General features: G+C 42.2%; 1 protein-coding gene across 2 annotated transcripts in view; it reads left to right on the top strand.

The window, feature by feature from the left end:
- The window catches only part of ADCYAP1R1 (ADCYAP receptor type I), a 201,250-nt gene that overhangs the window by 168,893 nt on the left and 17,641 nt on the right, over positions 1-14,716 (top strand). For both annotated transcript variants that reach the window (XM_075062169.1, XM_032796866.2), the window contains exon 14: positions 12,984-13,067. In XM_075062169.1, coding sequence (XP_074918270.1) covers positions 12,984-13,067 — 84 coding nt within the window. The remainder of the gene's footprint in view (positions 1-12,983; positions 13,068-14,716) is intronic.

Here is a 14,716-nt window from a genome sequence, read left to right as displayed (position 1 = left end):
TTACTGCCCGTGTAACACACAGGAACCCAGTGTGAGCTGATATCCCCTTCTAGTGGCTGAACTATGTAAAAACGATTGTCTCCTACTGCCTCCAAGCTAAAGCAGCTGGTTTAATAGCTCAGACAATAGCAACTTCAGCTTTTATATCCAGTGGTCAGATAGCATTCCAACAGATGACCCATCCAGGGGCATTGTTACATCTACATATTGAAAGCCATGTACCAAGTTATAAATGGGCAACTAAATTCTCACCATCTGTTTTAACTCTCCTTTTGTGGACTAGAGACAAGTATCTACTATTTAGAATCCTGCTTTGACTGGCACAATCCATGGCAGATTAGTTGGTGCCTGCATCATTCATATATTTTTTCATGAATCAGCTGCAGAATAGGAAGCCAAGAAATGCTTAACACGATGAACAGCCAAGGTTTTTTCATCCATTGCATGGCAAACACAAGTAATATGGTGAAGATAGTGGGCCAGATTCTGCACTCAGTTGCCCACTATAATTGAGCACAGAATTGTCTCTAGAGTTCTAGAGATAGTAAATACACCTGTAGTGCAGAAATAACTACATTGAAGTGTCTAAGTAAAATTCACTTTACTGTATGCATGACCAAAGTTACTATTTAATGAGAGGTTTATTTATATATGAAACGGAATGTAATTATATTACTACGATAGGTTAAAAAAACCCAGGAGATGCATGAATCACTCATATGCTGGGTTGAGCCATAAGACTAAAATAGTGCAAGCATTTCCATTAAGCTTTTTGCTTGTTCACTCATTGCAAAGGGACATTTGATTGACATATATTGGTTTTGGCTCATGGATGCATAGTATAATTTTTTTTGGTTTGTTTCTGCTTTTGCTTTTTTTAACCAACTCTTCATCCTGACTTTTGTATCATACCTGTTGAAAACTCAAAAGAAAAAAATAAAACCACACATCTATCTAGCTAATTCAGGTCTACGTCATTCCTCCAATCAGCATGTTGCTGGAAAGAAAGGAGAAACATGGCATATACCATAGGTAGGTATGATTTTACATATGGTCCAATCTAAAGGGCTTAGGTTAGCAGAATCACTGTCCTAAAGCAAGTGTTTTGGTAAACAACACTCCTCTGCAATTCACTGACAAAGTCACTGGAAATTCAGTGATTCATTTTGCTACTGCTTTGTGTTGCTACAAGTGCTCAAATTAGCAGTGCCAGTTATTTCCAACAGGATCTTCCTGGCATAAACCCCAATTATAATAGGAAACTGCAGCTCCTTTGCTGAGCGGTCTGTCCATTGGCACGGCGCTTTAATTGCTTAAACACGGACATTATTAATAGGGGGGAGGTGGAACTCCCACTAACACCAGGAATGCAGGGGTCTGTTAAGCAAAGGTTTATCCATTCCAACACTAGGAAAAGATTATGGAAACAGTGAACATTGTTTACTTGTCAGCACATGAGACAATGGGGTCCTAGGTCTCATTTCTAGAACTGCCAATAAGTATGTTGAAAATGGTTGCTCTGACTATTTTTTTTAAAGACTAAATCTTACAAAAGTTGCCCACTGTTCAAGGATAAAATGCCTCCTTCACAAATATTGGGTTGTATCTGTTTTAAACACCATTAAACAGACAATTTTCTGTACCTCTGCACCACACTAGGAGTAATTAAGGTGAACCCCCTTCTGCCCCCAACACGAATTGCAGAAAGCAGTGGAAGTCTCTGGCCTGCCATTGAGCTATCTGTATATGATACTTAGATGGTCCCATTCCTATAGTATCTGAAGCCTCACAATCTATAATGCATTTCTCCCCACAGCGCCCCTATGATCTATATCCCCATTTAGCGCATGAGGAACTGAAAGACAAAGTGTCTTGCTCAAGGTCACACAGGGAGCCTCTGTTAGATCAGATAATTGAACTAAGGTTTCCTGAGTCCCAGGTTAGCACCCTAAGTACCCATCCATCCTTCTTCTGTACATATCCTGCTTGCATTATTTTAATAGTGATGGGAGGAGCAGGCCTAAAGCCACATTCATCTTGGATTTCGTTTTGCCATTTTATCAGTGACTTCCCAGTGCAGCATTCCATATGAGGGACAAAAGATTTGTTGTTGGCAGTGAGGTCAGTTTAAAGAAAATCCCGTTAGTTTCCAGTGAAACACAAACACTTTACTTGTGCCTACGTACAACACTGGTATCCTCTGATTTTGATATTGTAAATCACAGCAGCACTGCTCACATGTCGGTAGTTACAAGGTCACCTGCAATGCATGACATTTTAAAATACAGTTCTGTTTGGGGGGGGGTCATAATTCGAGGTATGCCCTTTAGAACTCACTCAGCACAGGTGAGAGTCGTTATGTAGGCCAATTGTGCTTTATTTTCTATTTTGAAGTAGCAATGGAAAATAGACCAGTTTTTTTTTCTCTAAACATTGCATTCTCTAAACTCTGCTCCAATGTATTTGTTCCATGATGTTGGCATGTGGCTGTAGAGAGGAAAGGGTATAATCATCAGGCAAGCTTTGTTGTGAATGGGTTGGCTATTTTTGAAATTAAGAGAGCCCTGGTGATGTCCCAGTAGATTCCACTTGAAGCCATTACATTCTGCTGGGTCACTTGATACTTCCCTAATTATTGAGTAGCCCAGTCCTTTCAATAGGCCACAGTTTTCTGAGATGGTATTTTGACATGTGGATTTAGTGCAGCAGGAGTGCGAGCTTCCCTAGGCACTCACTGTCTGACCTTTGCCAGGGCTAGTGTGTCAAGCCATGAACTGAAGCACACAGTGGCTAGGACAAAATGGCAAGGTTATTCTTGGTTTTTTTGGGGTGGGGAGAGGGAGGGATTTTGAGTTTTGTTTTTCAAATTGATACCCACTCCTTGTTTCTTGGAGTCACTTGCTTAATGGGGCTGAATTAATTGGGTCTTCATGCTGCAGTTGTTCGCCGACTGCTGATAATGGGGAATAATTCTGACATCTCTTGAGCTATGATGTGCTTTTAATTTCTTTCAAAGCTTGCAGCACAACATGCTATTCTGTCAAACATCTGTCGCCATTCGCCTTTAGACTTCTGTCATATGAAAAATGAAAGCAGCATTAATTGCCAATAATGGCTCTTCTTTTTTTCTTATCCTTGATTTCTTGTGCCCTCTGTTTTGCAATTGACGCTCTTTGTGCCGAGTGTCTTAAGGATTGTAAATTGGTGCACTGGACAAGCGTGCAGGCATTTCATGATGTATGGCTGTGCTGAGTAAGACTGTGGTGTGGAATGGTGTTGATGAACCTGTCTCTCATGAGACTAACATATCTAGAACATAAGAACGGCCATACTGGGTCAGACCAAAGGTCCATCTAGCCCAGTATCCTGTCTTCCAACAGTGGCCAATGCCAGGTGCCCCAGAGGAAATGAACAGAACAGGTAATCATCTAACTGTGTGCATGAAAGGAACTGTGCGCTGGTGATTATGCAGTTAGTTAAATTCTCTGGGCCAGATTCTTCCCTCACTTAGGAAGGGAACCTGCAAATTGCAAATCATATAAGTAGTTCCACTGAAGTAAATGGGACAGTTCACATGAATAAGAGTCTGCAGTCACAGGCCTGTACACTTCATGCAGCAGCCCACTGGGTCACATCTTCCTCATTTCCTCCCAAGTAATGCCATTAACAGTACTGGGTTGAAGAGGTGTAGCAAAGATCCCTTGGCCCATTGACTGCTGTGGGGTTTCACAAAGCGGAGACAAGAATAGAATTTGACCTCATGTGATGTCTGAGTCAATCTGATCATTATTAATACAGCATGTTAAGGTGGATTCTCTCATTTACACCATTGTAAATCAGGAGTAACTCCATTTAAGTCAGTGGAGTTATGCCAGGGTACAACCAGGGTGAATGAAAGGGTAATTGAGCCCACAGAGCCTGCTCTTAGCTTCTGTCAATTTGGCATAGCTGCATCGAGGTCAATGGAGTTCTGCCAGTTTACACTAGCTGTCCATCCGGCCCTCAGTGTCACATGTTCACATACGCTCTAAGCTTCCTGCTGTATGTTTTGTGCTTTCACTAATGGGAGTTTGTGTACACCGATCCAGGAATGCAAAATCTTGTTGGCATGTGCAAATGCTTGATTTTGTGGGAATTCAATTTGATAGTCTAAATTTTCGGGGCCCCTTAGAAAATGCAGCCATTAGCATTAGATTTTCAGCTCATGCTGATTTGGGACATTAAGGGCTATCTTTAAAAAAACAGTAGTGACTCATTAATTAATTAAGAATTCCCTGATCTTCAATGTGTGAATTTGGGCATGAGTGCTCTGCACATCAGGTCAGTACTCCTTTCTGTAATTGCATTCCAACACACATAGACTTCATCTAGTACAGTATGTTTTTCATATTGGCTCATTACTCTCATGTCCTCTGCAGTTAGGTCAGTTCATTTATAACAGAATCACTCCATTATACATGACAATGTACAACACCCCTTTGGATCACTGAGAACAACTCACTTGATTAAATGGGATCACATGAAACAATGTAAGGGAAGCTCGAAATGATGTAACTTTGAAACGATAGCACATTTAGTAAAGAAGAGTCTAGGCTTAAGTGTCCGCTCACTGCTTCTTTTTGCTCCTAGCCTTCCTGGCCAAACAAGGGCTACCCTACAATATGGTCTCCCTTCCGCTACTTGATCGCCGAGTTTAACCCACTGCCTTTCTCAGGGCTGCCTGCCTGCCCTATCAATATGGACAACAACAAAAATGATTCCAGGGTGTGGTTTATTGCTAACTAGGGGTGGTTTGGACCCAAATCCCATTTCATCCCAGCTGAGTGGGATTGGGACTTCCAGACAAATGGTTCCACTGTGAGCCAATCTCCAAAAACAGAGAAACATGAGAGCTTCCATACTAGGTCAGACCATGGTCCATCTTACCAGTATCCTGTCTCCAACAGTGGCCCATACCAGAACTTCAGGGGGAGTGTACAGAACAGGACAATTATAGAGTGACCCATCCCCTCTTCCACGCCTGGCTTCTTCTAGTCAGAGGCTCACAGTTGCCCTGAATATTAGGTTGCAACTCTTACCATCTGAACTAATCGCCATCAATGGGCCTATCCTCCATGAACTTATCCAGTTCTTTTTGAACAGTTATACTTTTGGTCATGACAATGTCCCATGGTGACGCGTTCCACAGGTTAGGTGTGCGTTGTGTGAAAAAGTACTTCCTCTTGTTTGTATTAAACCCGCTGCCTAGTAATTTCATCTGGTGACTTTGGCTTTTGTATTGTGTGAAAGGGCAAATAGCACTTCCCTATTCATTCTTTCCACACCATTCATGATTTTATAGACCTCTATCATATCCCCCCTTAGTCATCTCTTTTTAAGATGAACAGTCCTAAGCTTTTTAGACTCTTCTCATACAGAAGTTGTTCCATACCCTTGACCATCTTTGTTGCCCTTCTCTGAAGCTTTTCTAGTTCCACTTTATTCTTTTTGTGATGGCAACCAGAACTGGACATAGTATTCAAGGTGTGGGGTGCATGTAGCGGAGCGGGACCAGGGCTCAACCCTCCTTGAGGGCGGAGGGGAGCCACACCGGCTCACCACACTCTGTCGGCCCGGGGCCCGCCCCTTGCTTCTGGGGCTGTGCGGCGGCCCCCGGTCACTTAGGGCTCAGACGCTCTGCTGCAGGGCTGAGCAAACAAACACAGTTAACAGGTGGCTCCAGCCCTCTGCTGCAAGGCGGAGCAAGCAGACACAGTTACTAGGTGGCTCAGGCCCTTTGTTGCAGGGCTGAGCAGACAAGCACAGTTACTGGGTGGCTCAGGCCCTTTGTTGCAGGGCTGAGCAGACAAGCAAACAGTCTAGAAGCTCAGGCTTTCAGGATGGCGGGGCTGTCATAGTATTCTTTCCTCAATCTGAACCTTAGAGTCCAAAAAATGAGGTACTAGCATGAAATCCTCTAAGCTTAATTACCAGCTTAGATCTGATATGCTGCCACCAATCAGGTTTTTGAGTACCTGATAAACTCTGGTCTCCCCAAACCTTCCCTGGGGACCCCAAGACCCAAATTCCTTGAGTCTCACAACAAAGGGAAATAAATCATTTCCCTTCCCCCTCTTTACCTCCTCCCAGATCTTTCCTGCCTGGGTACACCAGGAGATTACCGTGCTTGAACTCCTTGAAACACAACACAGAGAGATCAGGTTTCTCTCCCTCTTTTCCCCCTCACCCAGAGGCAATACAGATTCAAGCTCCATGAATCTAACACAAAGAGGAAATTTACCTTTCCCTCCCACCAAGTCCTTGGGGAGTACAGACTCAATACCTTAGCATTAACAAGGAGTAAAAAATCAATTAGGTCTTTAAAAAAGAAAGTTTTTAATAAAAGACAAAAAGAGTAAAAATAATCTCTGTAAATTTAAGATGGAATATTACAGGGTCTTTCAGCTTGTAGAAAATGGATAAACAGCCTTATCCAGAAAAAATACAATTTAAAATATTTCCAGCAAACTACACATTTGGCAAATAAGAAAAAAAAACAATTTAAAAGACTATACTGTCTTTCTACCTTTGTACTTACAAATTGGAAACAGAAGATTAGAGAGCCTGTAGATATGTGTGGTCACTCTCAGAGCCCAGAGAGACAACAGACCAAGAACAAAGGACCCACACCCAACTTCCCTCCACCCAGATTTGAAAGTATCTTGTCTCCTGATTGGTCCTCTGGTCAGGTGTTGCAGGTCACTGATTTGTTAACCTTTACAGGTGAAAGACATTAACCTTAGCTATCAAAATCTTTGCGAGAGCTAACTCCATCGAAGAAGTTTTTTTGTTGTTTCCCTTGGCAGGTAAATGCGCTACTTTAGCGTAAGCATGGTTGGTTTGTAGCTGTGAACCGGCGTCCCAAAAGTATGGGCGTAAGCTTTTTCAGGGCGTAACAATGGATAGCATTCCTTTTCACTGACGGACCGGTGGTTTCCCTCTCAGACAATTTCTTGGTGAGAAACACGACAGGAATGAAAGTTGTGAATCTGGTCTTGCCTTCATGTCAACTGCTCCTACACCATGCTCAATGGCCATCTGTGGTTTCACAGGAAAATGGCTTGTCAAAGTCCGGGGGCCCTTAGCACAGGGTCGTGAGCGTCGCCTTAAGTTGGGGAAAGGCCTCCTGACACTCATCAGTCCATTTAACTGTATTTGGCTGGGTTTTTTTGGTCAGGTCGGTCAGTGGGGCAGCGATTTGGCTGTAGTGTGGTACAAATCGCCTGTAATACCCGGCCAAGCCTAAGAAGGATTGGACCTGTTTCTTTGCCTTTGGGACAGGCCACTTTTGGATAGCATCCACCTTGGCCTGTTAGGGGGTTTATGGTTCCTCGACCCACCTGGTGTCCCAGGTAAGTTACTCTGTTTTGGCCTATTTGACATTTCTTGGCCTTAACAGTTAGTCTTGTGGCTTTTTTTATGTAGCCTTAGTTTAGCGTATGTGTGTTACAGGCATTGGTTTATTTGGCATTTTTATTACTCTTCCTGGGGACCTGGTGCCTTTTGGGTTCTTATAATCCCTCAGCCTCCTCCCTGAGCAGCCAAACTCTCCTTCCCTCAGTAGCTCACTCAGCCACTTTGCTCTCGCACTTTTGCACAGGTTATCCTTATCAAATACCCAGTGTCAGTAGCAGCGGTATGCTGAACAGGGCCAGTAACTCTAAGCCTGTGGAACAGTGTGGGGTGGTTTCCCCCCAGGCAGCCAGAGCCCATGCGTCAACTTCTGCTTTTGGTTACCATGAAGTAAACCTGGAGTAAGTTCTGCTTTTAGTTAAACTGGTGTAAACTCCTTTAACTTCAGTGGGGCTAATCAGGATTTACACTCATATAGCTTTAAGCAGCATTGGAGCCCCATGTCATCAGTACCAGGGAAGTATTGAAAACAAAAATAGCCTCTTCACAGGCATCTGGTCACATTAGCTGCCCTCTGCCCAGCAGCTCCAGGATTTTATATTGACTTTGACTTGGCAAGCCCATAGAAATACACACTCCTCGAGCTTAAAGATCAGAAACAAATTTATCCACAGAGATTTTGAACTAAGAGTTCTCATGAGAATATTAGAGAGTTTGGATCTGACCAAGAGTTCTGGGGAACGGGACTCACTCTCAGAAATCCAGCTGAGAGGCAGATTTATCTTTGTGAAGTGCACAAAAACGTTTGTCCGTAGGGCAGGAGAAACGCAATACAGCTTACTCTGTGCCTGCGTGGATTGGGTGATGCATAGTTCTAATATAAAAACAATGAGGAGTCCTTGTGGCACCTTAGAGACTAACATATTTATTTGGGCATAAGCTTTTGTGGGCTAAAACCCACTTCATCAGATGCATGAAGTACATCAAGGACTCCTCGTTGTTTTTGCTGATACAAACTAACATGGCTACCACTCTGAAACCTGTCACCATGCAAGTTCTAATATAGATTCCCTGAGTAGGACGGATGCTCAAAACTTGTATAAACTGAAGTTTTGCAGACATCACAAGTAATATTTTTCAAATCCAAAACTACCTCCTCTTTGCAAGCATTTCTTCCTGATCCCTTAAACCACACTTTTTGCAAGGGTGATTTTTGATTTTCCTTGCTACAGTGAATCCTGTGCTATTCAGTAGGAAGAGAAGAAACTCCAACTTAAGCCTCTTCAAAAAAGCTAAATAGATACAAATAGGTGCTTAGAATATGAGGTGTACACTGTGTCTATTTTTCATTAGATAACTCCTCCGCTCCACTCCTTTCTGTACAGTTTGTGTGCATTAGTATCTCTGGTCTCCTTTCCGCTATGTTTTCAGTCTCCTTTTCCCAGGCTTGTCTTCACTATGGCGCTGAATCAACACCGCTGTGATTGATGCAGCTGGGTTGATTTAGTGCACCTGGTGAAGACACGCTATGTTGACAGGAGCACACTCTCTTGTCATTGTAATTAATCCGCCTCCATGATACGCGGAAGCCATATCAGTGGGAGCGCATCTCCCACCGACGTCACAAAGTGTAGACACTGCGTTAAGTAGGTGTGAGTTATGTTGCCTGGGGGTGTGTGGTTTTTTCACACCCCAAGTGACATAATTTACATCAACATAAGCAGTAGTGTAGACAAGCCACCCAACTCCCCACCCCTGAAAGGATTTGCCCAGGAATTCTTAATAGCATCATTCTTAAGTTCTAAAGTTTCCTGTTTTTCACCTTTACAATCGTGCATAAGCCAAATTCTTCCTCACTTACACCTGTGCAAGTCTGAGTTAAGCACTACCTCTTCATCTCCATCTGCCTTGATGAGACTGCTCAGTCCCATTCTAGTGAACAAACATGATCTATCAGTGTTCCTAAATCCACTGTCAATGTATTATCAAAGTGCTGATGCTGTGCAAAATTAGAGCACAATACATTTTTATTAAATATTAAGAAATGGTTTGACCTCATGTGCTTTTCGCTCTGTTTAGAAAAGCAATAGGTCAAATTAGATCAGGTAAAACTCTAGTAAGTATGTTTTAAGAGGAAATAATTGGGGATTTTTGAGAGCTTTTTTGGAGAAAAAAAAATCCAGTTTTGTTTTAAGAAAAAGCCTCTTTTTTTTTTTTTAGTTTTTGCATTCCTTTCTTCCCCTTTTTTTCAGTTATCCAAAAGGGAGAAGGGTAATGGATTTGGATACAACTGCATGGTATCCAAAAAACCACACAAGCAAAAGTGGTATAAAAGCTTCTAGCAGATCTACGTTCTACATATGTTTGGTTTATCTTGTAGCACACAATAGCAGGGATATAATTCTCTATTAAGTTCAGTAAGATAGTTGGAAAAAAAGAAAACTTGTGGAAAGGTTTTGCTATTTTTTATGACGTTCTGCAGACCTTCTCTGTAATTATCCCCAAACAACGTGTATTGCTCTTTCCTGGCTTTGCAGCAGCACTTGTCATCAAATATTATTTTCAGAGCTGTGTCTTTTCCTGCTGCTAATGCTAGTTTAGCAAACAAGCAGAATCATGTTGGTTTCTTATCCACCAGAATGATATATATACACACACACAATGGAAAATTAATCTGCCAGCTAGAAAAAGAGTGTAGCTACAGCTGTGTCAGTCACAGGATATTAAACAGACAATTGGTCCAATAAAAGATGTTATTTCTAAGGAAAAAAGGAGTGACATGATAAGGGAAAGCATTTCTCATGCTTCAAAGAAGGTGCTACATGAAAACATGTCAGGAAGAATTAAATCCAGGATTAAGATTTTCAAAAGTGGTAAGCAATTTTGGGGGTGTCAATTTTTGGATCCCCAATTTGGGAAACTATAAAAGGCCAGATTTTCAGAAACTGCTGAGCACCGGCCCTCTGAAAAATCAAACAGCGAGGTACCCTAAATCACTAGTCACTTTTGAAAATTTCAGCACTCATAAAAACAAGCTGACTGAATCTTCTAAAATTGTCTCCTGATTCCTCACTATCGATTTCAGTTGCCAAACAGTGCACAATACAGCACAGTCAAAAGAGACAAGGTACATAATGCAATGAACAGTTATACTCTGAGAAGTGGTTTTTCTAACAATAACACCATGCAGTTCTTTATTTACTCTCAGCACTATGCACAGTAAATGAGCTCTGCTTACAAGTCAAAGCATGATTATTTTTTTCTATCTGCTAGAACAGTATGTGCCACAAGATCGAAAACTCCTGCTCTGTTCTTTCTGGCTCTTACATCATCACCAATAATATTCTGCAGTTGAAATGTAGCTGTCAAGGTTGTTAAAGGTGCAAAAAGAGAGAAGTGTCTTTAATAAGTGACTCAACAGTGCTAACTGTGGTAATGAATATGGTCCAGCTACAAAATATTTATTCTACTTTATTGTTCCATTTATAAAATGCACCTTTCTGCCATCTCTAGGAAAACTGATGGGCCTGAACTGAGTCATCCCAATAAGCGTTAGGGCTGGCAAGCTTTGACTTTGCCACCTCTAGGCAGTTGCACAAAAACACGAAATAATAATATATTAACACAACCAGAGAAAGACATGCTGTCAGTGCAAAAAGTCCACCAAACTGTCATAAAAATTCCTTCCTTCCCATGCCACCACCCTGGGCAAATGCCTGAGTAAATAAGTAGGCTTTGCAATCAAGAGAGCTGAGTTACGTCTTTGAGGTCAGGTTGGGAAACAAATTGCAGTCATGGCCTTCCCTGGAAATGCTTTGCCACCTGACTCAAGAAATACAAATCTGTGGGCTGTTAGCTGGAGCACCTCAGATGATCTTAACCACCAGAGGGTAAGAGAACAGATGAAAGGGCTGGAAGAGCATCAAGCATCCCTGAAGCTCTGAATCCAGCCAGGGAGAATTCTTCTGATGCAGGAAATGAGAATGACAGTGACTGTTGTCTGAAGACCTCCTCTCAAATATTCATCTAGGGAGCATGCTGTGGGAGGGAGGGACATATCTGGGCTGGAGTTGCAGCATTGCAGAGATTTTGGACAGACCCCGGAGCCTGCCATAGCTTAGCCTTCCAGATTTGTCTAATTCATCCTGGGGGCTGCTCTGGCCCCCAGAGTACCCCAGCAGCTGGAGAGCACCAAGGCGGCTTAGATCCACCTCCTTAGCCCCCTCACCTTGGTCGGCAATTTCTGTGCTCCATCTCTTAGAAGTGCAGTATAGTCAGGCCAGGGTGGATAAGGGGCCAGCTCCTCTGCTTCAGGGGAGCTGTGCTGATTTACACCAGTGGAGAATGTGGTCTCTAAAACAGCCAGGACCCTAGATAATATACCATCCATACATCAAAACCAACCCCTTGATTTCCCCCCAGAAGCAAACTAGAAGAGAGCACTTGTGTAACAGGGTCTCTGGGGAAGCCCGACTAAGCAATCACATTGGGCTTCTGGGGGCTCGTTCATACCAGAGTTATGCCACCAGTGTAATCTGGGACAAAGTGAAAAGTCCACCTGCAGGTGGGTTGCAGCAACACAAAGCATTCATAAGCCCTGCTCCTTGCCACACGCTGCTCGCCCAAATTGGGTGGGGCTTGCTGGGGCAGGGTACTTGATGCAACACATCCCCAGGGCAGCCTTCATCGATGGAGACTCAGCAACAAATTAAAGCTGTCTCCCCAGACACAACCCCCAAGGGGAAGCAGTGATGCAGAAGCCACCTGCACACGCTATATGAAGTTGTTAGCCATTGGCTCCTTATAAATGTTCCCCCAACTTGCCCCAATACTACCTTTCTTACCAGCAGTGGGCATGCCTCCCAGGCACACATGGGAGTGTAATGAGTCCCTCCTCTTCCATGGGGCTTAGCTGGAATCTCAAGGAAAAGGTGCAGTGCTGTCAATACTGAATAAGGCTGCCATTTTTACTTGTATACTCCTCTTAGCGTAAGCACACTGACAAAGCGAGAGATACGTCCCAATGAGCAGAGCCAGTCGTGCACACAGTTTCCCAAGGAATTCCCATGGTTTAGAGGAAGCTAAACTGAAAAAAACACATTGTTGTCCGTGACCACTTTCTAATAATGAATCACACGTGGTTGCAGAATTACACATGCCTTTAATTTGGGGCTGGTCACACAACAACACAGACTTACAGCAAGTTCTGTTTTATAACTTGATACCACTATTTAATTGTTTTCCATAATACCTATGGTCTGTTTCAATTAAGTATATTGTTCTTTTATTCTCTGTGCAGTATCTGATAGCAAAGTCATGTGTATTTTTTTTTATGCATAAATGTTCTAATCACCTGCAGCCAGGTTGTTCCTCCTTTAACTTATCTGTGAATCAATACACCACAATTGCCAGTGCAGCTAATGCATTTTATTTATGTTTTTGCTTTGATCAAAGAGCTGGTTTGCGCTGCATTTGCGTTTAGTTGCATCCACTTTCCATCTTTGTGCCATGTCTCGTGAAATGTGTTGAAACTGACCTACTTTGGCCTTTTCATGGTATTCTGAAAAAAATGCTAATCTTGTCATATTTAGCAGCTGCGTTCAGAAATGCTACTGTAAGCCCAAGAGGGCTAACCAGCACTCTTGCAGGATGTCAGAACTATCCACCATTACCCTGTAAGTGTACACAATCCCGTGACATTATTGTGTTTTTGTGAGGCATGTTGCAAATAAATGGTTTATATTAGCAGCGGGGCAGAAGGGAAACTGTTCATTATTTCTTGTTGCATGTGGATGATTTTGGTTTATTTTTTTTTTGTTGTGTACTTCTGCTGATACAGCACAATCAAGAATGTTAAGCTTATTTGTTTGAAATGTGTTAGTTTATTGACCAACATGATTTATGATTATGAATAGCAAAATTAGGGCTTAATCCAAAGCCTTTTGAAGTCAGTGGGAATGGTTTTTATTGAGTTCAGTTGATTTTTGAATCAGTGTGTAATATACCCACAAAGTCTTTATGAAAACTTTTAACAAACCTGCCCGTTTTTAAAGAAAAAGTTATTAATCATTATGTAGCAAGGTAGTGCTATGCACCTTGGAAAGAAAGTACTTTGACTGAAACTTTGTTAGGAAAAGATAAATATGAAAAATATGGACCAGATCCACATCTGGTATATATTGGTATACTTCCACTGAAGTCAATGGAGCTACAGCAGTTTATGCCAGCTACGGATCTGGCCTAAAATGTATTTAAGTATATTTGCTATGCTGTATGATGTAAAGCCCAACTTTCACTGGAATTCCATGGTAAAGTCTTGTGATTTGAACCTGCACTCTCAAAGATGGCCTGTCAAACTGATCTAAACACAATACAGCCTTTTGTCAAGGTCAGGGAAATTTCCCTTCTTAATGGTTGCACATTTTTTCCCTTTGCCTTCTAACCTATCCCATTTTAAGCCTGAAAATATATTTTTTTCTAGTTTAGAGACTGGATCTCTTCTGAGGTTACTTACAAAAAGAGAGCAGAGGAACTGCCCAAAAAGATTCAGCCAAGGAACAGATCTTGAATAAAAACAAACAAAAGAAATAAAAAGTAGGAAAAGAAGAAGAAAATAATTGTTTAAAAAAATTGGCAAAAGATATTTGCTCAGTCCAGAGAAGGTAGTGATCTGAGAACACCATAGAAACTGAAATCCGCATTTCTGAGCTAAATTCATTTTTAAGGATGAAATTCACTATTTAATTCATAGGGCAATGGTGGACAGGCCTAATGCTGAGCCTCTGCATAATGGTGAATTTCACTCTAAGTGAATTCAGAGCAGTTGAAAGGTGGCAGATCGACAGCTGAAGTCTTCTAGCTACCATAATATAAACTGGGCACAGGCAGCAGGCAATGTTAGCTCTCCATATGCCATCCCTGTAACATACCTCCAGCGTGTTCATGAGAGCTGCTGTCTAGCTGTGACAGGTTAGTTTAGTATTCATGCCATTCAGTTGTTAGGCTGAAGGCATTAAGTACTAGCATTCTCACTGGCATGCCAAACAAGAGAGATGTAACCAGCTACCCTGTTCGATTTCAGAAGAGGCCCTGCAGATCTAAGTGGTCTGTTTTCCAGACCGGCAGAGATAGGCAAGCCGTTGACTGAATCATCTATATTTCAAAGCTCTGGAAATACACAGAAAATGTCTCCCTCCAGGAGATTGCTGCATTCCCAAACAACCGTACCCTCTCCATATCCACCCGTCTCAGATTTTGCCTTCATTGCTTGGTTTTTATTAAAACTCGCCAATGTCTCCAATAAATAGATGCTGAATATTCCAAA

Source organism: Chelonoidis abingdonii, chromosome 2, assembly GCF_003597395.2.
Source record: "Chelonoidis abingdonii isolate Lonesome George chromosome 2, CheloAbing_2.0, whole genome shotgun sequence".
Classification (NCBI taxonomy): Eukaryota; Metazoa; Chordata; order Testudines; family Testudinidae; genus Chelonoidis; species Chelonoidis abingdonii.
The sequence above is the reverse complement of the archived record's forward strand: the minus strand, read 5'-3'. Positions and strand labels throughout refer to the sequence as shown.